The 25,776-nt window shown below is 37.3% G+C and overlaps 2 protein-coding genes and 1 pseudogene across 2 annotated transcripts; 2 read left to right on the top strand and 1 right to left on the bottom strand.

Moving 5' to 3' along the window:
- Positions 1 to 6,975: 6,975 nt before the first annotated feature.
- Positions 6,976 to 8,193, top strand: LOC126624456 (isoamylase 1, chloroplastic-like; annotated as a pseudogene).
- Positions 8,194 to 10,554: 2,361 nt separating this feature from the next.
- Positions 10,555 to 11,278, bottom strand: LOC126624458 (auxin-responsive protein SAUR21-like). Its single transcript, XM_050293517.1, has one exon. It carries the CDS (start codon positions 11,062 to 11,064, stop codon positions 10,753 to 10,755), a length of 312 nt encoding a protein of 103 aa, XP_050149474.1. The 5' UTR covers positions 11,065 to 11,278; the 3' UTR covers positions 10,555 to 10,752.
- A 10,673-nt stretch (positions 11,279 to 21,951) lies between these two features.
- Positions 21,952 to 23,392, top strand: LOC126622527 (uncharacterized). The gene is made up of 2 exons (XM_050291322.1): positions 21,952 to 22,272; positions 23,165 to 23,392. Exons 1-2 carry the CDS (start codon positions 21,952 to 21,954, stop codon positions 23,390 to 23,392), a joined length of 549 nt encoding a protein of 182 aa, XP_050147279.1.
- Positions 23,393 to 25,776: the final 2,384 nt, after the last annotated feature.

Genomic DNA, 25,776 nt, shown 5'->3' with positions numbered 1-25,776 from the left:
ACAGCGGACCAGTCTTGTGTTCGAGGTCGTGACTGGGAAGGTACTACAATGGTGGTGGTGAGTGGTTGATTGGGTTTGTGTGGCTCAGAGAGAGTGGGAGTAAGATGTCTAAGAAAGAGGGCTTGGGGGAGTTTGAGAGGAAGTGAGTTGCGAGAGAGAGAGAAGAAGGGGAGACTACCACGTGGCAGTGCAAGAAGGAGAGAGGCCATGGGACAAGTTCAAGGGTGGGCCCCCCTTGGGCACACCAATTAAGGCCAAAAAGTAAGGTTTTAAACAAATAAAATCCAACCAAAGTGCAAAATACGAAAATACCCCTTTCGTTTCGTGAAGTTCGGAATGGGTTGTTACAAACCACATTATTGCTAGCCCATTATGAAGTTTAGTTCATTCCCACTCTCTTAGTGTAGATAATATCGTTTATTAAAAAATAAAAACAATAGTCCCATAGTGCTAGCTGTTAAAAGCTAAAATGGCCTAATCTTTCTACCACACAACCTAAACGATTTTTTCTCGCTTCTCTTGAAAATCATTAATGCTGTCAAATACCAATAGTGCTAGCTGCTCACTAGTGAGAGCTTACAATGGCATTGAAGTATAAAAAAATTAAAAAAACAACACAAGCATTTCAAACAAGTACATATTTTAAAAGAAAAAATAGTCCCATACCCAATGTTAGAAAACACAACATATATACAAGAGAAAGTAAACACAGCAATTTTGTAGAATCCAATTTGAGAATGTTGCTTTGGTTGAGAATAGAAAGTCTGGGAAAGAGGTTTGTTATGTAAAACCATTTTGTGAATGACAATGAATTATGCCGAGAATAAATGAGGGAATAATTGACTTGGCAATCAAGTTGATGAAATCTCTAGGACTCTCAGTGCCTTAAGGAAATAAACATATTGAAGTCCTAATTAAATGCGATCAATTATGGACCTTTATTAAGTAAATACAAGGAATAAGAGTCATGATGGGACTCTAATTGATTAGATATGATTTGGGTTGATATCCTTTCTGATAATAGGGAGGAATTGATTGAAACCTAGCTATATAACCTAAGAGCAGTCCTTGCTTCCATATCAACTGAAACTCACAAAAACTATAAAGCCTATTTCGATAGTATAGTTAATTGAGAGGCACTGAAAGTAGAAGACTACTTCTACTTTGTTGTAAGGATCAATGATTTCATCTTCATAACCATGTGTTTCGTATTCTATAAATAAGTTTAATATAATTAGTCGATGTCTATTTTACATTGATTTGATTTGTTCATAATCCTAATGTTTTGTTGTTGTTATTTTAGAATATGTCTTACATGTGGTATCAGAACCACACAACAAACTTAGGGTTCGGATGAAAGAGAGCCGTGATATAATTCTATTTGGTATGATTCCTCTGGGTGGTGACTATGGATACTGGTATTCATGAAATTTTATTTTTCCTTTTGGCTCTCGCTTAATTATTAGGAATGGGTTTGTTTTACTTTCATGGATAAGGCATAAAGGAGTGAGTTTTATCAGGTTTCTTTGTCTCCTATAAACCCTAAAATTAAATATATATTGGTTCGACTAATCATGCTCGAGTGATATGATTCTGGTGTTTTTTTTTTCTTGCTTCTGCTTATTGCAAGCCTTTAAAAAAAAATTAAAATTTTTGGTTAGTTTGCTTATATTTTAGACGGTTCTCGTTACAATTCTTTCAAATTATTAAATTAATCCTTGCAAATGTGAGTTTTCTGGATGAATATTGTATTGGATTTCATGCTTTCATGATTTAAATTTTGGATTTAGCATTGTTAATTAATATGTTCTAAAAGGCATTCCCAATTTGTTTGTTTTCTGATGAACCGATAATGGTAAAACTATTTGGCAACTTACGTATATATAAACAAATTATTGTATTATGAAGGATTGCTTGCTATCATAATTTTGATATGTGGTTAATTACATTATTATGAATTGCTTTCAGTCGGTTCGTATTGGGGTTTTCAATTTTTTAATAAATTGATTCAATTGTGGTGTGAATTATTTCTTGCCTAAACTTTTGTCAAAATTAATCATGCTAAATTATAGTCTTTTCAAAATATAATATTATAGGGGTTGACTCCATTGAAGTCTCATTAAAAGGAAACCCATTCATGTCAATAACCTCGGCTTGATAGATTTCCATAACTCCAAATATTATGAAATTCGGTCATGTTATAATATTAAGTAGATTGTAGACGCTGATATTTTTCCACCTTTTTTTTTACAAGAAATGGATTTATGGTAAATTTTTAAGTGTGATACCATGTTGCTGGAATTCCGCAGACTTATGCAGAATAGTCTGTTTGTGATATTATTTTGATATATCGATGTAACCCATACATTCATAAAATTTTAGTATGATATACATTGAGATGTTTTTTAAAATTATGAAAATTTTCACGAGCATTGATTTGAAAATGAATTATTGATGAATTGTTTAATCTCGAGACCTTACTGCAGAATTTATGCGGTTTATGCAGCACATTCCATTTAGATTTTATTTTTAGCCCACTTGTAAAATCGAAACAAAATTATGAAATTTTGATTGACAGTAAAGTTATATGTCTACTTCATTTTTGGAAATTTTCATGCACATTGGAGCAAGATTCAACTTTTGATGAATTGTTTAATCTCCAGTATGTGCTGCAGAATTTTTGTCGTTTCTACAGCACATCCCATTTCTAATTTTCTTATAGTACACTTGTAAAGTCTAAAAAATTATGAAATTTTGGGAATTAACAGATTTATATGTTTACTTTATGTCTTAAAATTTTCATGCATATCGGATGAACAATGAATGTTTGGTGAATTTGTAATCTCAGGTCTGTACTGAACATTTTCTGCAGTTTCTAAAGCACCTCTCTTTTCGAATTCATTTTTGGCTCGCTTAAAATTTTAAAAATCATGAAATTTTGTATAAATTTTGGTACTTCAAAACTAGTTTTGTTATGTAATATTGTTTCACTGATTTGTGCACATCTATTAGTACCAATTATTATACAAGTTTATGATTCCAATATGTCCTTATTTTATGCAAATTCTCAATACTAACGAATTTTATAGACAATGTTTTGGTTTGTTTTGCTTAAACCAATGTTTTGTTTGGTCATCAATTCTGATTATGATGATAATTGTCTTTTGAGAGAAAATTGAAAAGTGGCATCAGTTTACTAATTGATCATTTGGGTCCCTATTGAATAACTGAATAACCATGTTTCCTCTTTCAAGAACTCTATTGTTCAATGTCAATAACGAAATACTTTGTGTCTGATTAAATTTTGAATCTTTTGAGAATCATTGAATATCCAATAAAACGGTTATTTAATAATGTTCTAAAAGATTATTTTGAAAAATCAGAATTCTAATTTATATGGTGAATACTTTTGTCCAAATGGGAATTTCAGGAAATCACTCACCAATTATAAATTAGTTTTATAGCAAATCATAAAGTATTTCTAACATATTTTCATCCAGCCAAAGCTGTTGAAGCTATATGTATTTTGTGTATTTTATGTTTTGGCTAGCTATGCAGGGATTTTCTTTGCTTGGTTAGTACCTGCACAAAAGTGTAACAATCATGCAATTTGGAGTTGGTTCGATCCTCCACAACTCGACTACTTCCATGATCCATGATGAATCTTACAGAATCGAGAATGAGTAGGTAAATTTGCCAATCTTTTACCTTAATTTTCTGTGAGTTCTAAATTGGATTAAAATTATTGTTGAAAAAATTGATGTTGTTGAGATATCTATGTGTTTACTTTAATCGACTTTGTTTTAGAATTAAAACATAAATTTTGAGTTTTGATTCTCTTATTAGGTTTCATTTTAATTTATGACCTAATCTTTAATACATATGTGGGTCTTCTCTCATACACTAAAATAAATTTTGTAGCCATTAGTTTATCTAATCACTTGTCACTTTTAGATCGATTAATAATGTTGAGATAATGTTCCTTCTATAAGCCTAATTTTGATACTTATAGATTGGTTTATTATGTCCAAACCAACTATTTTGTGACTCAACAAATTTGTTTAAGAAATTTTAATGTTTTGGGCATATTAAAGGTTATTTATCTAATGAAATGAACATTTAATTTATTTAAGAAATTTTCGTGTTTTGAGCATATTAGGGATTGTAAATTAGGTTTATTTAAATTATGATTAAATCTGAAATTTTGGTAGAGCTTGGGAAATACTGATGGAGTTTTGCATACCTTGCAACGTGTCCTATTTGATTACAATTTTGATAGTTTTTTTCTAACTACAAACTTTGTAAAAACTTGCCATGTTATATTATATAATGGATTGTGTACACTATCTTTATTTATTCAACTAGCCTATATTTTGTTATATGAAAACTACTTTCTCTAGTGTTTAATCTTGCAATTTTGAGTGTTTGCCCAAGTGGGAGAAATAATGTATTATGGGCTTCACACTCATCAATTTTGCATTCTTTTAATGGTCATAGTTTTGGTAGATAAAACGTACATTATCATACTTGTTTATATTTGTTATATAGGCAACTAATCTTGTAGGAAATTCAAGAAGGGTTAATGAATATATTCTGCTCAAAAGTGTTTTGCTTATTAATTCTTGTATGTTGTTCAAGAAATTGGACTTGCGATGTATATGTTATTGATGGATAATTAATCTACTCAAAAGTGTTTTCTTATTCAGTACAACTATAAATCAATGTATAGTGAAGCATGGAATTGACAAGATGGTATATACTTCATCTACTCAAAAGTGTTGAAGTTATATACGTTTGCCCTTGTATTTTATGTTTTAGCTATGCAAACCTAATGTAATTAGTTTTTGTCCAAAGATGATTCTAGAATTATATGCTTTTGATGCATTAGAAAACATTTAGTTAAAATTTTCTATTTCTATTAAATGTTAGATGAACAAAACTGACCAAATGATTTTGTATAGTTTTTCAGTCACAAGAGTCACTTCCCTACATATATCTAGAATAAAGATATTGAGCTCACAAATTTTATGTTTTAGATCCCATGACTAATGTTTTGCTAATGGGAGTATTTGAAAGATATCTGTTTCATTTTGTAGACATTTACAAAGTTTTGTTTTACTCTTTTAATCAGTGGATAGTAATTTATCTACATATAATTTTGTCTCTGTTAATCAGTGGGAGTAAGAGATTACCGTTTATGTTAAAAATTTGAAGTGTTAGTAACTTTAAGAGTAAATTTTGTTCATAAGTTTTAATAAGAGGTCCTGATTTTGTAAATAGTATGTCGTATTTTACTTGTTTTCTTATTATATTCTAAATTGATAGAAAAGTTGGATTTTGTTACCAATGTTGTTGAGTTCTTTTGTGAACTACTTTTCAACTATTGTAAGCTAATGTTTTGACTATTAGCTCTTGATATCATGACTTTGTTAGTAACATAGTGCTTTGCGTTAAGTGTGCATGTGATCATGGAGTGCAAGGAACTGTCCAATGTGTGGCTTGGCCCTTGTTTTATTTGGTTCTGCACTTAGTCTCAAGGTGACAAGTTACTTGAAAGGTATGATTGCATACTTTAGTGGACTCAAGTGATCACCATATATATTTATCTTGTTGAGGTATTCTCATTGACATTCAAGTGAGGGAATTTAATAAACCATTTTGTGAATGACAATTAATTATGCCGAGAATAAATGAGGGAATAATTGACTTGGCAATCAAGTTGATGAAATCTCTAGGACTCTCGGTGCCTTAAGGAAATAAACATATTGGAGTCCTAATTAAATGCGATCAATTATGGACTTTTATTAAGTAAATACAAGGAATAAGACTCATGATGGGACTCTAATTGATTAGATATGATTTGGGTTGATATCCTTTCCGTTAATAGGGAGCAATTGATTGAAACTCTAGCTATATAACCTAAGAGCAGTCCTTGCTTCCATAGCAACTGAAACTCACGAAAACTTTAAGCCTATTTCAATAGTAGAGTTTGTTTATACCATATTTAGGGCCTCGTATTTAGATCTCGTACAAATACTCGGGGGACTTAAATGTAATTATGGGATAAAGGAAGGGGCAAATATGTAATAAGTGAGGAGTCCTTATTCTATAAAAGGACCCCTCACCCTCACAATTGGGGGAGGCCTCACTCTCACTCTCAGAGGCCATTTCTGAAGCCTCTCACCCCCTCTCAAAGCTTCCTCACACCCCCTAAGCTCTAAGCTCTCTCTCTCCCTCTTCAACAGAGAAATATAATACAATCAGTGTGGACGTAGCCCAAACCTTGGGGTGAACCACGATAAAATCCTTGTGTTCTTTGTGTTCTTTGTGTTCTTCGTGTTCTTGAGCGTTTGTGCAGATTCACGGTCGGATTTACGTTGTTCCAAGACCACCCCGGTTTTGTGCATCAACATTTGGCGCCGTCTGTGGGAATCGACACGAAAAGCTATGTCGGTTCTTTTTCATTTTTTTTCATCAAATCTCACCTCCACCTTGAAACCTGCACAAACCCAAGCAAAAAACCAAAAGTACCATCCTGTGAACATCAACGTATGGTAAACCAATTTTTCACAAACCCTCCAAAAGCTTCTTAATTTCCCCTGATTTTCGATCGCCAAATCAGGCCCAATTCCCTGGATTAGGATTTTTGCGGTTTCCAATCATGTCCTCTGAAGAATTGGGTCTGGTTCGCACCCAGAACGGGCCCAACTCGCCATTCTCCGATGCCACAACCCGGCCCAATCCTCCCTCCTCCTGATGGATGTGATAAAGTAGTCGCAGATCTCGCTTCAAAAAGAAGCGGAGCTGTTGTCGTACGACCCAGACGACACGTCGCTGCCGAATCTGCCTTCCGTCAAAGAAACACTAGCGGAGTTGGATCCATCCCCGCCGTACTTGAGGTGCAAGCATCGCAAAGGGGGGCGGCTGAGGGGCGTTCAGACGCTGACCTGCGTCTTCTGTGGCAGAAAACACTGATGAACCAATGGCCCAGCAGCAGCAGCTAACCAAGTGCAGCACCTGGTCCACCGCTCCCAACCTCAATCTTCCCCGCCAGAACACCCAGTGTTTCACCTTTCCCAATGCCAGGCGTTAAAACCCAAATTAGAAGACCAAGAGTCTGAATTGGCGGATGCGAGGGTTTGGGAATCATGCGAGGGCCGACAGGCCAAGGTGGCGGAGAATACGGTGGTCGACAAGCCGAAACTGCAGCCCTTTCAGGTATCTCAGGGTCATCCGAGTCCGCTCGGTGCCACGGCGCGTGATGGCGGGATTAACTTCGCCTTCTATTCCGGCAATGCGTTTTCCGTCACTCTCTGATCACTCTCTCCGATTTAGAGGGGGGTAAAGTTACTGAGCAGATCCTTCTTGATCCTTTGACCAACAAGACCGGAAATGTGTGGCATGTATTTCTCAAGGGAGATTTCAAAGATATCCTTTACGGATACAAATTTGATGGAAAAATTTTCGCCTGATGAGGGACACTACTATGACTCTTCTAGAATTGCATTGGATCCTTATGCAAAGGCAGTTATTCGTAGAGGAGAATTCCGCAAGCTAGGTCCTGATGGTAATTGCTGGCCTCAAATGGCTGGAACGGTACTTTCTTTTGACGATCAGAAAAAACAGCGGCAAGCTCATAAGGAGGCTCAGGCTGCCGGAGAACGCGAAGATTGATCAGGTGAAGGCAGCAATGGAGAATGGGGTGTTGACTGTGACTGTGTGTAAAGAGAAAAAAAAGAAGAAAGACAAGTCGATGCCCCCGCCATCTGCAATCTGCAAAGTAAAGAGAACTTTACTTTACTTTTGTCTGCCATCTGCAAAGTAAAGCAAAGGCTAATGCACATGGACCTCAACAACAGAATAATAAATGCAGCAAAAGAACGGTGAAGTGGAAAAGAGCAAAGCAGAAAGCATGGCTACCCTTTCAACATGAGATTTGCGGTGGAAAAGAGCAAAGCAGAAAATATGGCTACCCACTGAAATAATTACAAAAGAGAAAAGAAGACAGAAACAAAAGCAAAAGTAAAGCAGAAAAGAAAAAGAGAAAAGAAGAAGAGAGTGCAGCAGAAAAACACTGCAAAAAACAAGTAATAAACACCCCACCCGAATGATGTAATTTATTTTTATTATCTTTCGGAGACATCTGTATAAACCCCATCAGAGGGTAATATATATAAACCCCATCAGAGGGTCAAAAAAATAAAAATAAAAAAATAAAAAAATAAAAAAAAAAGGAAAAGCCCAAAACAAATGGGCTGACATGTTGTGGAGGGCAAAGGCCCATAGGCTTGAAATAGCACCAACCAGGTCATCACAAGTACGCCTAGTACTCCAAATCATTCATGAGCATCACTCATGACAATCATACATAAACATTCATGACCTTCATTCATGTCAACATTCATGAGCATCACTCATGTTAACATTCATGAGCATCACTCATGACAACATCCATGAGCATCACTCATGTCAATCAACATAAACATTCATGAGCATCACTCATGTCAATCAGCTTCAAAAGCTTCATTTACAGAGCTCTAGATTCAAAAGCTTCATTTACAAAAGCTCCAGCTTCGAAAGCTTCATTTACAGAGCTCTAGCTTCAAAGCTTCACTTGCAAAGCTTCACCTACAAAGCTTCAGTGCAGGGTATACAAATACCGCCTCCGAACAACCGCCACTTCGGCCCATACATGGATTCAATTTGAAGTCTCCAGCCAACAGACTCTATTGACCGAAGACTTGGAGGACTACATTATGTACCATATATTGGGCCTCAATTGGGCCTCATGAAAAATATTTGGGGGACTTAGCCCATTATTTATGTATTAAGGAGCAAGCCCTTATTCTATAAAAGGGACTCCTTCACCTTCATTAGAGAGAAACGCCGCCAGCTGAGCAACCGCCTCGCCGCGAGCATCAACTCTAGCCCATCATTTATGTATTGAGGAACGAGCCCTTATTCTATAAAAGGGACTCCCTCACCTTCAACACCACAAGCCGAGCCAACCAATGCAATATAAGCCACAAGCAGAGCGGCCTCGCAACAGGTGCTACTTCTAGTTGAGCATCATCAGATTGGCACCGCCTCATATCAAGCACCAGTTCAAGACGACATCTAGTTACTTCGGCCCACACATGGACTGAATTTCAAGTCTCCAGCCAAAAGACTCTCTTGACTGAAGACTTAGGGGACTACTGTTTATACCATATTTAGGGCCTCGTATTTAGATCTCGTACAAATACTCGGGGGACTTAAATGTAATTATGGGATAAAGGAAGGGGCAAATATGTAATAAGTAAGGAGTCCTTATTCTATAAAAGGACCCCTCACCCTCACAATTGGGGGAGGCCTCACTCTCACTCTCAGAGGCCATTTCTGAAGCCTCTCACCCCCTCTCAAAGCTTCCTCACACCCCCTAAGCTCTAAGCTCTCTCTCTCCCTCTTCAACAGAGAAATATAATACAATTAGTGTGGACGTAGCCCAAACCTTGGGGTGAACCACGATAAAATCCTTGTGTTCTTTGTGTTCTTTGTGTTCTTCGTGTTCTTGAGCGTTTGTGCAGATTCACGGTCGGATTTACGTTGTTCCAAGACCACCCCGGTTTTGTGCATCAACAGAGTTCATTGAGAGGTGCTGGAAGTAGAAGACTACTACTACTCTGTTGCAAAGATCAATGGCTTCATCTTCATAACCATGTCTTCCGTATTCTATATATAAGTTTAATATAATTAGACGATCTCTATTTTACATTGATTTAATTTGTTCATAATCCTAATGTCTTTTTATTGTAATTTCAGAATGTCTTACATGTTAGTCTCACATAAACATTGTATTTTGTCAAACCATATAGAGTTTAACCTAGTTGCAATGTCTTTTATGCTTTAACAATTGGGAGCCGAAGGCGTTTGTCACACTGGATTGTTCTTTATTACCCCTTCGGCTGTCCTTGAATAAGGCTGAAGCTTAATTACATAGTATTCAGGGTCTGCACTATGGAGAGGAAATTCGGTTAATGTCCAATGACAATAAAAATGTTTGCGGAAAATATGATTAGCAGATTAGACGTAGTCAAATTGGCAAGAAAATTTAAAAGAGACGGGACACGAGATCACTATTAATCACGCTGATACTTTAGCTTGGACTGATTTCTATCTAGTCACAATCCACTCCCATAATATGTCAATATTTTAGGGGGTATGCAGCCACTACTAACCCCCCAATAGTGTTCCTTAACTAGATTCTTACAACCTGCACAGTATAATATGTGACGGATTTTATTACGAAAATACTCGATGTAACTAAAATTGAAATCACTAAATATACGTCATGTTTAATGAAGAGGACAAAAATCTAATTGTAACACTTTTGGAATATTACACGGTCATCTTATTGTCCTAACATCAACTTGCTAGACAATCCCTTCTGAAGAGCGCATGAAGTGTGGCCTACAGGTACCCCATATTGCAAGTTAGAAAAGACCCCCTCCCCGCCCAATGGCAACATCAAAACTTAATAATTGACTGCCAAAAAAATGTGGAAGGAAAATAAAGTGAACAAGGTAAAGCTCTGGAAATCATCTCAAACTCTCAACTAAAGAGAAATATTGCTAAATGTACAGTGCCAACAGTTCTATCTACAACTTTGTCAATTGGACGTACATTTTGGTATTCCATTTTTCATAGGTTAAAAGTATAGAAACAAGAGAATGTGTAAGTATGTACAAAATTGTCTCCGATGAATTAGGGAGATCAATGAACCATGTCGTTTAACGGAGAAGCGAGATCAAGGAATATTTCTTCTCTGCAAGGAATCGTGAGTCCACCCATTGGATGGTCATATCCAAATTCTTCCTCTGCTTTACTTAGCAAATCTTGAAAAGAAGGCCGACTCAAGAATGAAATTGGAACCATGTATCTCTTCTTTTTGCTCTCTCCGACATGCACTGCAAAGAAGCCTTTTGGAACACTTAGAGAACATGTTGAAGCTGGCCGATTTGCAAACAAACTTCGCTGGCGGAGAATCCGTTTAGCATGCATAAGAACAGGCAATCGGATAGCCATGTGTAACACTCTAAATTATAACTTCAAAACAGGTTCAAGTTGTAAGGATAAATTGAGGATTTGATTTGTTTGTGGGATTAGGGTTTAGGGTGTGCCTATTTATGGATGAAAGGGTGTATATAGGAAAATATATCTGGAATGTGGGAAAGAAAATGTGTGGAAGCAAATCTGTTTGGGTTGGCAAGTGACATAAGAATTTGAAGGATCACATGGCTTTGTCTTCCTTCTCTTAGTCTCAAGAACTTAAATACTGGTAGCTGTTGAGTATGTATATCCGTTGGAGAACATATGACCCCACTCATTTTATAACAAGTTAACAACCTGCAAACATATACTATACGAAACCCCACTTGAAAATCTGTACAATGCGGGCAGGAATACGTACTACCCTGTGTTTAGGTACAAGCTAGTGTCCCTAATTCTTTCTGTTTGGGCTGTGAAAAAATAAGGCGTGCTATGGGGTCTATCTATTTTAATTTACGAAAAGTTGAACGACTTTGGTCCATCAACTTCAAAGCCCAAGCTTAGGACTCAGACGACCGTTTCAACTCACTTGATCCAACCTGTCGGAGGGCTTAGACATGTCTCTTCTAGGCAAGTCTGCCACACATACAACCAGAGTTTGGGAATATCTCATCCACTTAAATGGATATTTATGCTTCATCGTTGACGTCATTACCACAATTGTGTGAATACAAGTGAAAGCTATCAATATCTACGATTATACAAAACCTTGAGTGATTCTTCAATCAACCCAACTGCTTTTCAACACAAACCCAATTACTCTTTAGCAAAAACCAACTCTCAACTCTTCAGCTACAAATTCAAAACCTTCATTCGAAGCAAACACTACATGTGATCCTTGAGATCTAAAATGTTATAGCTTTGCCACTCCGTGGTATGATTTAGTTGATGTGCAATTTCAACAAATCTAATTCCCTCTATGAGAAGCATGTTTTGTAATAAGCCCAGACCGAAGTCAGTGATATATGTGCACTCCTCTAGCATTATGTTGCTCTTCATGGCCAGAATCTTGCTAAGAGCTTCTGCTACTTTCTTTACATTTCCATTCGTTTAGTTTCAAGTCATGTAGTTGATCAGCCCATCACCCTAAATTTTACTTTATAAATGTTTGTAATCTTGACATCATTATGAAATGACTACATTCTACTTCTTGCTGTAAATTTTCATTTCTCATTCATCTACATTTTAGGCAAAAACACCCAAAGTTACTCCTCGTGCACTCTAGGCACCAAAAAAAACCTAGCCAAACTAGAGTCCCACTCAGGGAATAATTGTTTGGTTAAGAAGTCATTTTTACGCGCAACCTAACATTCACTCAAACATAAACATTGTTTGTTGGCAGCCTCTAATAGTGGCATGCATATTCTCTCTTTCACTAGAGCCATCTCGCGCCACTGAGATCGAAAGCAACACTAGAGGCAAACACGTGTTGAAACTCGATGCCAAGCTCTGTCCTAGTTTTGGCACCAACAACTTCCCCTCTTAGAATTGTTGAAACTCGGTGCCAAGCTCTGTCCTAGTTTTGTGATTCCAATTTCATATTTGAATGAGCCATTATTCATACGTTTGCTGAATCAAGCTGAAGAAGAATTTGGATATGATCATCCAAAGGGTGGTAGCATGATACCCTGCAGTGAAGATACATTGCTTGATCTCACTTCTCACTTAAGCACATGAATGTAAGTGAATCGATCTTCAAAAGCATCCAAACCATCTTCATTACAAAACCATTGAGTCAAGCTCGAGAAGAATTTGTATTTGGTCATATCCAAAGAGTCCTCATTTTTCATAACTCACCGACTTTGAATGAACCAATGTACTATTAACACAGATACTACTCTACAGTCCAGCTCGACATTATCATAGCATAGTCATTGATCTTATCGAATTAACTGTTGTGTAACTAATCTTGTCCTAAGTGTAATTAGCTAGGATAAGTTACTAATCTTTATTTGGGAAATTGTACATAAACAACAGTTGTATTATTCTTTTAATCAATGAGAAATACAAGATTACTTTTCTTACATGGTATCTCTCGCCCTCTTGCTTCACCACCTCTTGATCCTTGCTTCCTGGAATTTTTCTTTGCAAAATCTCTAATCTTCTCTCAACTTCTTCAAATTTTCCTCTCTAATTGTTCATCTTTCTTTGATATTTCTTTGCGATCATGACATCTTCAAGTTCATCACTGTTGAATCCAGAGGTCATCGCCCCCAATTCAACTCCGATGATCCCTAATTTTGCAGTTCCTTCGATACATTTGATCACAATTCAGAATATTAATTGATGGTCCCTATGAAGCTTAAGTGTGACAATTATCTTGTTTGGAAAACATTATTTGCTCCAATTTTTCAAAGATACAAGCTCACTGGAATTGTGGATGGATCTGAACCTTGTCCACCTCCTTTTCTCCTTGCTTCTTCTGACACAGCCGCTTCATCTAGCATTCCAAATCCAGAGTTTGAGATATGGTATGAAAAGGATCAAAACATCCTAATTTGGCTAAATTCTACACTTTCGGAAGATATCATTCCATTTATTGTTAGCGTAATATCATTCAAGAGCTATGGCTATATCTTGAGCAAAGATTTAGAGGTGTCTCAACCGCACACATTCATCAACTCCAATCATGCCTTTATGCCATTCAGAAAGGTGATCTTGCTATTTCTGACAACATTCAACGAATCAAGAATCTCTCGGATGAGTTAATGGCTGCTGATGTTCCAGTTTTTTATCGTGATCTCATAGCTGTCACTCTAAACAGTCTTTCTGATGATTATGAGTCGTCCATTGACTCCATCTTGCTTCGTATTTCTTTGACCTCTCTTGAGGAACTTCATGGTTTGCTGTTGAATAAGGAGATCTTCATAAGCCACAAAAAGAAGACAATTGCCTCTTCTAAGCCTTACCAAGCTTTTGTTGCTTAGTATTAGAATTCTTCATCACCTCTTCTTCCAACCCCACAACAACAATCTTTTCCACAAGCCTTTGCAGCTCAATCCACCAACAATTATCGTAATGATAACAATCAAAGCAAATGTTCTTTCAATCACAACAACTATCGTGGAAATAACATAAATTTCAACAACTACCGTATCAAATTCCAATGGTTCTGGTAACTGTCGAGGCAATTACTCCAATTTTAATCGCAATTCTGACGAATTCAACAAAAATAACTCTGGTGGTTGAGTTCACTATCAAATCTGCCACTATCAAGAACACGAAGCAATTGATTGTTTTGAGCGCATGAATCATGCCTTTGCTAGAAAGATTCCTCTAGAAAAACTTACTGCAATGTGTGCACATGCTGCTTCTAAATCTTCTCCTTCATCATGGCTCATCGATTCTCGTGCTACCTCTCATATAACTAATGATATCTCAGCTCTTTGTTCTTTTGTGCCTTATTCTAGTGAAGATAAAGTCTACATCAGTGATGGTCAAGGTATGCAAATTCATCATACTAGTACATCTACTCTTCATAGTCCTGAGGCTATATTTAGATTGAATAATGTTCTTCATGTGCCTGAGATGAAATTCGATCTGTTATCTACATACCAATTCTTAAGGGATAATTACTATAAATTGACCCTGGATTATGATGGATCTGAAATCAAGGATCGTTCTATAGGGAAGATGCTTTTTTGGGGGCCAGTTAGCTATGGATTCTATCCATTTCAAGGCATACCCTTTGCATTTCCATCTCCTTCTATGTCAATAACAAAGTTTCTTTGCAACTATGGCATAAGAGGCTCGGTCATCTTTCTTCTGCCATTTTTTGTAAAGTTATACATAGTAATAAACTTGCTTACACTAGAAAGCAATCTGTAAATTTCTTTTGTCATGATTGTGCTATTGATAAGAACCATAAGTTGCATTTCACTACAAGTACTATTATTGTTTCTAAATGTCTTGAACTTGTACACTATGATGTTTGGGGCCCTGCTCCACTTTCTTCTATAACTGGATATAGTTTCTATGTTCTCTTTGTGGATAGGTTTACCAAGTATAGTTAGTCATTCCCCTTAAAACTCAAGTCTGATGTGTACTTAACTTTTGTTACTTTCAAAAGTTATGTAGAAAATATCACTAGTAATAAAATAAAGACTTTAAGATCAGACTCAGATGGTGAATTTACAAGTTCTATTTTTAATTCTTTTCTGCTGCAACATGGAATCTCGCATCAATTTAGTTGTCCTCACACTTCAAAACAAAATTGATGTGTTGAAAGGAAACATAGACACTTGACAGAAATTGCAAGAGCTTTATTGGCTGCTTCTAAGGTTCCTCATCAGTATTGGGTGGAAGCATTCTCTACAACCCTGCATTTGTTTGACAGACTTTCAATATCTGGTGTTGATAAATTACCTTGGGAGTTGTTGTTTCATAAACCTCCAGATTATTCCAAGTTAAGGGTGTTTGGCTATAGTTGTTATCCCTGGCTCAAACCATATACATCTTCTAAATTGGATGGCAAAAGCACACTCTATGCATTTCTAGGCTACAGTCTCCAACACACTCAAGGCATGCTCAACTTAATGAAGAACAATTTCCTTTTCATTAATCACATTTTCAGGCATGCTCAAGATCAACTTGAACATCATAGATCAATCATCTTCATCATTTGATCTGTCATTTTCCTACTCAATCAAATCAGTGCCAGCTCAAGTTCAAGATCCAGTCTTAGCTCAGCCTTTTATTTTAGCCCAAGTGCCTACTGATCACAGCTCAGCATCTCAGACTTTAACTCCTGTTCAAAGTTCACCATCACCTTTTATTCCAGTTCAAATGCCTACCAATCATAGCTTAGCATTTAGCTCATGTTCAAAGTTCAGCACCACCTTCTGTTCCGACCAATAATCATCCCATGATTACAAGGTCAAAGGCTGGTATTTACAAACCTAAAGCTCTAGCAGCAACTAAACATCCAGTTGATACTCTTAATTTTGTTCCAACTACTTACTTGCAAGCCTCTAAGCATGCTTACAAGAATCAAGCCATGCTGGAAGACTTTCAAGCTCTGCAAGCAATTGGTACATGGACTTTGGTTCCATCTACACTTAATTAGAATCTTGTTGGTTATGAGTGAGTATTCCGCATTAAAAGGAAACTTTATGGTTCAGTTGATAGATATAAGGGTTGGCTTGTCGCAAAAGGATTTCATTAACAAGAGAGAGCTAATTTTAAAGAAGCCTTCAATCCTGTTGCTAAACCGGTTACAATCTTTAATACATTTCTTCATGGATCTTTAAATACTGAAGAGCTCCTCTTGACTCTTGCTGTACAATTTGATTAATGCATTTCTTCAAGGATCTTTAATGCATTTCTTCACAAGGAAATTACGCTATGGATCTTCTTATCAAGACCAAGATAGAGGGCTGCAAACCATCTCCTACACCTCTTAGTGGTAATAAACTTGATCACACTGGTTCTCTACTGTCCAATCCGCATGAATATAGATCCATTTTTGGAGCTCTTCAGTATTTAACTTGGACAAGGCCTGACATCTCATTTGTAGTTAACCAAGTGTGTCAATTTCTTTAGTGTCCTAGAGATTATCATTTCCAAGCAGTTAAAAGGCTTCTCATATTTTTGAAAGGATCAATCACTCAGGGTTTATGGTTTAAGAAAAGCCAATTGCAACTTACTGCATTATCTGATGATGACTAGGCTGGTTGTGTTTTTGATAGGCAATCCAGTAGTATTATTTGGGCAGCAACCTTATTAGCTGGAGTGCTAAGAAACAAACAACAGTAGCCTAATCTTCTACTGAGGCAAAATATTGATCTCTTGCTCATACTGCTACTAAGATTACCTGGATATGTAAATCTTTAGAGATATTGGATTTCCTTTATCCAAAGTTCCTACTCTGTAGTGTGATTATGTGTCTGCCATTTCCTTGGCATCAAATCCAATTTTCCATGCTCGTACTAAGCATGTGGAAATTGATTACATTACATTCATGAATTGGTACTTGCTCATCTGTTGCATGTTCAATATGTTCCCAGTCAATATCAGCTGGCTGACATTCACACCAAGGCTCTTTCAAAACACAGATTCAAGTACTTACGGTCCAAGCTATCTCTTGGTCCCCCACCAATCAACTTGAGGTGGTTTACAGTCTAGCTCAGCATTATCATAATTTAGTCATTGATCTTATCCTATTAACTGTTGTGTAACTAATCTTGTCCTAAGTGTAATTAGCTAGGCTTACCTAGTTACTAATCTTTATTTGAGAAAGTGTACATAAACAATAGTTGTATTATTCTTTTAATTGAAATACAAGATTACTTTTTTTTACATGGTATCTCTCGCCCTTTTGCTTCATGTGATCCTTCAATCTATCATTAATTTACTGTATACATATAGTCAGTATTTTCTGTAACAGATTATTATTAAGAAGCATGATGTATGTGTGCTTAGTATATGTTATTATTACAGATATAAACTGGAGAAAACAATTAATACAGCTTGTGAGGATTTGATTTATATGGGGGATATTTGCAAGTGTGTGTGTATACACATATAGGCGAAACTCGAAAGGGTGTTTTTGGGAATTAGGGAAATATCTGGAATATTGTGGAAAAAAATGTATGGAAGAAACTATGTTAGGGACCTTAGGGTTGGCAAGTGACATAAACATTTGAAGGACCACACGGCTCTGTCTTCCATCTCAATCTCAAGAACTTAGTGGGTTTTCAGTCTGTATATTTGTTGCTGAACATTTTGGCCCCAACTATTTCTATGACAACCTACAAACAATATCGAACCCCACTTAAAATTTAGACAGATGTGTGGACAGGAAAAGCTACGTATTTATTTGGGTGAGTGACTTCCGTCGAATATAGTAGAGGACATGCTTCAGACATATATGTCTATAATTTCTTGACTGGAACGGATTAGCACTCTTGAGACAACGATAATCTTGTTATCAAATCGGATTTAGATATGTACGTACTACCTACTGCATGATAAAAAAAGTATCCACTCTTCAAAAAGTAAGATCTCAACTAGTGCAGATCACTTATCACATTATTAACTATTTTTGTTGGGCAGATTTTTTTTTGAAAATATCCCTAAGAACAAAATCCTTGCAGTGCAACTGATCTTGTCCATGGTCCGTTAACCTAGATAATGGTAAAGTGTAAGAGTCTGATTATTACAACTACTAAATTTCTAGTAGCACTATTGATAAGATTTTTACCGTCTACGCAAATAGGGTTAAATTAGTCCCTAAACCCTAAACCCTAAACAATTCCTAATTAACTCCTTAAAACTAAAAATTGAGAAAGGTGATTTTGAATTTGGGTAATATTAAAAACGAATTTTAATTAAAAAATAAAATAAAATTGCCCAAAACTAATATGATACAAGAAAAGAGTTTTAAATACCAATTTATAAAACCACTAGGGTTCCATCATCACCTAGCAATCCTATGAATTTTTACCAATTACTTATGATCTACGCATGCCACTTTGAAGGTTAGGTTAGTCACTTTTCTAGCACCGCACATTGCTCCTTTATTCTATCGCCAGAAAAACATTGCTTGGTAGAAAAATTCCAAATTTTGACATGATCAAGCCAAGTGACTCATAAACGTCCTCTGGTTGGAATTACTCCAAAATTCATCCATTTGATCATATTTTGCTCCAGAGGAAGTCAAAAGTGATAGGATACTGCCAAGTGGCTTAATAAGATGATAACATGTGTAAAGGGTTGTTAGTAGTTAGCCGATAGTAGAGGATAAATAGCAGATTGTAAAGAATGAAAAGGCGGTTAATGAAAAGTTGTTGTTATCTTGTTTGTTACTCTCTATGCAATTAGGAAAATGTGGAGTAAGGGCTTATTGGTATCGAGCTAGTCGTTCATCCCCTCAATCCTTCATGTTGTATGATGTGGCAAGCATCGCGAAGAACTATGGAATCAAGGGTTTCAAACCTTGAATCCAAGATCGATGAAATTCAGGCTACTCAGAAAAGTTTCGGGGTTTCGTAGGAGGAATTCAAGTCAACCCAGAATTCAATTCTTCATCAACATGATTCGATTCTTCACAATCAAATTTGTGATAGGGGGAATACGAACGACAACCGCCATGATTTTGGGCAAAATTGTAACCAGCAGCCATGACAACCATTCTTGAAGATGGAATTTCCACGATTCATGGAGGGTGATGATCCACTGGGATGGATTTACAGAGCAGAGCACTATTTTGAGTTTTTCAACATTGAAGACTCAAAGAAAGTGAGGCTCACATCATTTCACATGGAAGGGGAAGCCTTGTAATGGTTTCAGTGGGCACGATGTTTGGAGAATTATCCTTCTTGGGAAGAATTTTGGAAGATTTTGTGTCAGGAATTTGGACCATCCGAACTCGAAGATACGGCAGAGAGCTTGGTGAAACTGTGTCAAACTGGAACCCTACGTGATTATGTGATCGAATTCCGGCGATTAGTTAATCGAACAAGAGAAATAAGTCCAGTCCTTGGGGGTTTGAAACCAGAACTCAGACACGACGTCAAGATCTTGAAGCCTAAGGATGTATTGGAAGCCTCAGCCATGGCGCAACAATTGGATACCAAGTTATCAGACTTAAAGGTGAGATCTTTTTCCAAAACTTCAATAATTCAATCTACCCTTTGTGCACCCTTACAAATGTTGAATTCAAATCCTCTGCAAGAAAATAAACCTAGACCTACTAGTGTGAGAAGGTTAACTTCTGAAGAGGTAAACTTTTATAGGAAAAATGGTCTGTGTTTCCATTGTAAGGAGAAATATTACACGGGACATACCTGTGAGAAAAAACAATTACTTTTGATTGATGTTCAAGATTCTGATTCTTGTAAGGAGGAAGGGGATACCAATGAAGAATTGGAAATTACAGCATGCGCATTGTTTGGTACCCTACACCACCTTCTAACAAGACTATGAAAGTCACTAGGTTTGTGAAAAATTGTCCTGTCACCATCTTAATCGATTCGAGTAGTTCATATAATTTTGTGAATTATGGATTGGTTAAGCAGATTAAGGGTAGTCTTGACACGGGCCATACTTTTAATGTGAAAATAGCTAATGGGGGTAAGGTATACACTCAAGGTACCTTGGTGCAAACACCTGTGAAAATTTAGGATTATGCTTGCATGATAGATTTGTATGCTATTCATTTGGGAGGCTGTGATGTTGTTCTTGGAGTACAGTGGCTGAGAACCCTTGGGCCAATTTTATGGGATTTCGAGAAATTGTATATGAAGTTTCAGAAAGGTAGGGCTACTTATTGCATTGCTAGCCCAGAAACACCTACTAATCAACTAGAGGACATCTCAGCCTTACAAATGAGTAAGCTTATGCACCAAGAAACTACTGTAGGGGCAGTTTTATGCAATTTGGAGATAGATGGGGCTATCGGGTATAGTTTGGAACCCGAATATGTGACGGCTAGTTCAAATAATCTTTCAGCAATTCTTCAACTGCAGCAACTCTTATCTGAATTTGAATCTGTATTTGCGACACCTACTACTTTACCACATCATAGATCCCACGATCACAAGGTTCCATTATTGCCGGGGAGTAAACCTCCCAACAACAGACCATATAGATATAGCCCAATGCAGAAGAGTGAGATTGAGAAGTGTGTGAAAGAGTTATTGCAGTCGGGGTTTATTAGGGTTAGCAACAGCCTCTACTCTTCTTCAGTGATTTTGGTAAGGAAAAAAGATAGGACGTGGCATATGTGTATGAATTATAAAGGCCTCAATGATATCATCGTGAAGGATCAATTTCCTATCCCTCTTATAGATGAATTGTTTGGTGCAAAATATTTTTCGAAGTTGGATTTGAGGGTCGGATATCATCAGATCCGCATGCATCCTGACGTTGTCGAGAAGACTGCATTTCGAACACACGATGGACATTACGAATTCCTAGTAATGCCCTTTGGTTTGACCAACGCCCCAACAACTTTTCAATCTCTTATGGATGACATTTTCCGCCCTTATCTCAGGCAATTCATCTTAGTTTTCTTTGATGACATCCTAGTGTATAGCTCATCTTGGTCCCTACATCTGTCACATTTAAGAACTGTCTTTGAAACATTACAGAAGCACAACCTATTTGTGAAACAATGAAAATGTGCATTTGGAAAATCTCAGGTGGAGTATCTAGGCCATATTGTTTTTGAAAATGGGGGCAGATCCCAGCAAACTGGATGCAATCTCCAAATGGCCAATTCAAACCAATGTCAAAGCCTTGAGAGGGTTTTTAGGGTTAACCGGTTATTACAGGAAGTTTATACCTAATTTTGGGAAGATTGTAAGGCCATTGACTGCTTTAACCAAGAAATATGGGTTTTCTTGGTCGGAAGAGGCAACTACAGCATTCAACACATTGAAGAAAGCTATGCTTTCTCCTTAAGTACTTGCATTGCCCAACTTTAATAAGGCCTTCACCATTGAAACTGATGCATCGGGTATTGATATTGGTGATGTGCTTCAACAGGATGGGAGGCCTATTACCTTCACTAGCAAAGCCTTATGTCCACGAAATCAAACCTTGTTAGCCTATGAAAGGGAGATGCTTGCTATTATCCATGCCATCCACAAATGGCAATCCTATTTGGTGGGAAACCACTTTATTATACTCTCGGATCACCATAGTTTGAAATACTTCCTCCAAGGGAGAGCACATACCCCTTTCCAACAAAAATGGGTGACCAAGTTGATGGGGTTTGATTATGAAATTCAATTTAAACAAGGAAAGGATAACCAGGTTGCAGATGCCTTGTCTCGATCTCCTCTCAACATTGATTCCATTCCTCCACAGTTGGACAACATGGCCTAATTAGCTGCAATTTCTTACCCCTATTCGAGTTGGATGGATGAACTTCAAAGACATCTTGAAACAGACACGTGGGTGCTTAAGAAGAAAGAATTGGTGGTTGGTAAAGAATTTGATGCATTACCTCTTGTCACGTATAAATTTCAGTTTGATAATGGGTTCCTCAAGTATAAAGGACGAATTGTTCTCAGCCTTACTAGCTCTTGGAGGGACAAGATATTCACTGAGCTTCACTCCAGTCCTTTGGCAGGTCACGAAGGATTCTTAAAAACATACAAGCGAATCACTCGATCCTTCTACTGGGAAGGGATGAAGAAGGACATTAAGGATAAAGTTACGTCTTGCTCAGTGTGTCAGGTGAATAAGTACGAGACATTGTCTCCACCAGGACTGCTCTAACCCTTACTAGTTCCAAAGAAAGCATGGGTTGATATATCAATGGATTTTATTATGGGGTTGCCTAACTGCAAGGGTAAGACAGTGATATGGGTAGTAGTTGACAGATTTTCTAAATATGCCCACTTTGTAGCATTAGCTCACCCCTACACCGCATCTCTAGTGGCTCAACTCTTTATTGACCACATCTTTAAATTGCATGGTATGCCTCATTTAATAATCAGTGATAAAGACCCAATTTTGATGAGTAAGTTCTGGAAAGAGTTTTTTTCAACTGCAAGGATCTGCATTGTGTTTTAGTTCTGAATACCACCCTCAAACAGATGGCCAAACTGAGGTACTCAACAAATGTTTGGAAACGTATCTCAGGTGTTTTTGTAGCCTTCAACCCAAGAAATAGGCATTGTGGCTGTCTTAGGCCAAGTACAGTTATAATACAAGTGTCCACTTTTCGACTAAGATGACTCCATATGAGATTTTGTATAGGCAAGCACCTTCTGCCATAACTGCATATGAGAGTGGCACTACTAAGGTGAATTCATTGGATCAAGCTTTACAAGAAAGGAACAGGATGTTGTCTCTTCTCAAGTCTAATTTAGAGGCAGCTTAATGTCGGATGAAAGTGCAAGCAGACAAGCATCGAACTGAGAGGGAATTTGCCACAAGAGATTGGGTTTATTTGAGGTTGATTCCCTATCAACTCAAATCCTTGGCATCAAATTCATTCCATAAACTACAACCCAGGTTTTATGGTCCTTACTAGATAATTTCCAAGATTGGATCTGTGGCTTATAAACTGCAACTTCCAGAGCATACTAAGTTGCATCCTATGTTCCATGTTTTTTGCTTGAAGAAACATTTGGGACCTCAGGTTCAGGCAACAGTGTCCTTACCGGTTATAACAGAGGTTGGCATTTTGCAAGATGTATCGGTTGCGATTTTGGATCAAAGAATGGTCAAGCGAGGTAATGCTGCGGTGACAGAGATTCTGGTTCAATGGCAAAACCACTCCAAAGAAGATGCAACCTGGGAAATCTATCATGATTTGAAGATGAAGTTCCCTGAGATTGAGAATCTGTAACAGATGCTGAATGTTGTTTGTTTCTATGTTGGGTCCTTGGTTGATGAGTAGTTGTGCTAATTCAATTGTAATCTTACTCTGTAAGATTAGTTTTAAGGGGGGGGGGGGTATTGATAGGATACTGCCAAGTGGCTTAATAAGATGATAACATGTGTAAAGGGTTGTTAGTAGTTAGCCGATAGTAGAGGATAAATAGCAGATTGTAAAGAATGAAAAGGAGGTTAATGAAAAGTTGTTGTTATCTTTTTTGTTACTCTCTGTGCAATTGGGAAGACTTGAAGGGCTTAACAAAAAGTCCTATATTGAAAATACAATTCAAGTATCAAAATTCTTCCAAATTAATAACCAAAATATATTAAGAATTAGGTTAAATATATAATATAAAATCTACTCATCACCTATCTGAAGCATGCATGCCAATGGATTTGCTAAACCGAAAGAGTTCAATCTATTTTGTACAATAATTTTTTTAAAATGAAACGCCAATTATCCACAAGTCCCTTCTTATTCAAGCCCCATGCCAGATTAAAGCACCACATATTCTTGTTTGTCTAGTACCATTTAATCTATATTTATTTAAAATGAAACGCCAATTATCCACAAGTTCTTGTTGGATAGGACATAACATATGCGCTGCTGTTGGTCCACTTGTTTAACATTGAGATTTAAGTGCGCAAGCAATTGATTATTCGATGACATGTGGAGCAACAAAGGGTTAGCCAGTGGTTAGCAAGGCGTAATCAAGAAAGGCATTAGTAGTCAGTCTGATTAACGGGCATGCCTGAAGTATATGCCCCTTACCTAACAGGCGCACACAGTTTTATTGGAAAAAGAATTCACATTTTGGGGGTCTTTCGTTGCCTGTTATCCAAGGAGGTAGGGACTGCTGCTTCTACACAATAATAGGGCTTGATTATTTTCACGAAAACTCCGTCGGAGTAGGAGTTACGCGAGCAGCAAGACAAACCCATGTGATTTGTTACAAGCTAGTTTCCCTTATTGTTTCTCTTTCCAGTACCTCTTGACCAATAATTTCATGTGCCATAAGATTTTTGCATACCCCTTTCATCTATTTATATACACATCATCTAGTTCACAATGGCATTAGCAACTCAAGTCTTCACCTTCCCAAGAATCAAAAGCTCTCTTTTTTCTAAGTACTTCAAAGTACTTTTCTTGTTCAATTATCCCCTTTGAGAATATAAAGCCATGGGTTTCCGATTGCCTGGAATTGTTAGCACCAAGAGAAGTCTCGTCCGGTCTCTATGTAATTCAAAACAGACAGCTGATTCAAAGACCTTAGATATCCCGGAAGGCTATTTTTCTGTGTACGTTGGGGAGAGACAGAAAAAACGGTTTTTGATTCCAGTATCATACCTGAATGAGCCTTTACTCCAAGATTTGTTGAGTCAAGTTGAAGAGGAATTTGGTTATGATCATCCCATGGGTGGTATCACAATCCCTTGCAGTGAAGACACTTTCCTTCATCTCACTTCTCGCTTAAGTGTGTGAATGAACAGCAATAGTGAATATGTGATCCAAATTTGTCATGTCCAAAAGGATCCTCATTTCGGAACTCACTGACTTAGGACGAAGGAGAAGCTACGATTCATCATCCGTTTAACCGTTCGACTCAGATCCTCTGTTGAGGGGAAGCCATCTGCAACACTTAAGCTGCCTGTCAGCTGAGGAGAAAATTATGAAATTTATGAAGCAGACAAACGAAGATACCATCAAGAAAAACCCAGCTTCCCAAAAGTGATGGCTCAAAACATTCCGATCTGACAGGGGTATTTAAATTAACCCACTTGGTTTTTTGTTGGCTATTCTAAGTCAATCAAATGTAAATTGCACTGCTGCTCTTGAACAAAATATATTGGAATATGAAAAATAATTCATATCAAGCCTGATCCAATTTCTTGTCTTAACTTTTTCATTACACTTCTAGCTTTAGTGCCTTAAAAAATAGTTATCAGAGTAATCTGTTCATATCACCAACTAGGTGATGAAGGGTATCACTCGCACAATAATAAACAATTTTGTCATTTGGCAACTTGCCACTCTTTCCATCAGTGTTCTAAAAAGCAGCCTAGGTGGACTCGACGGCAAAGCACTGATGCGACTACCCCAAAATCGTTTGGGAAATCGGCAAGCCTATTAGGCGGCCTTTTGAGCGGGTTAGGTGGCCGTTGGACGGGCAGGCGGTCATCGGACGGGAAAGGTGGTGGCTTGGTGGGCTAGTGGCCTCTGGACTGAAAATTGTCGTGATACTTTGTTTTGCCGTCTCGTAGTCCCTTGTGTGCGTCACTTTGTGAGGCCCCAATACACCTGGCAACGATGTAAGATGAAACAAAGAAAGATAGTAGGCGCGCTTTGTTGTTGTA

This window comes from Malus sylvestris, chromosome 5, assembly GCF_916048215.2.
Source record: "Malus sylvestris chromosome 5, drMalSylv7.2, whole genome shotgun sequence".
Taxonomy (NCBI): domain Eukaryota; kingdom Viridiplantae; phylum Streptophyta; class Magnoliopsida; order Rosales; family Rosaceae; genus Malus; species Malus sylvestris.
This window is presented reverse-complemented; position numbering and strand designations above follow the sequence as displayed.

Coding starts and splice junctions, on each gene's coding strand:
- LOC126624458 (XM_050293517.1), bottom strand. CDS start 11,064: ATGGCTATCCGATTGCCTGTTCTTATGCATGCTAAACGGATTCTCCGC.
- LOC126622527 (XM_050291322.1), top strand. CDS start 21,952: ATGGATGAACTTCAAAGACATCTTGAAACAGACACGTGGGTGCTTAAG. Junction 22,273..23,164: donor CGTCTTGCTCAGTGTGTCAG/GTGAATAAGTAC, acceptor TTTTGCTTGAAG/AAACATTTGGGACCTCAGGT.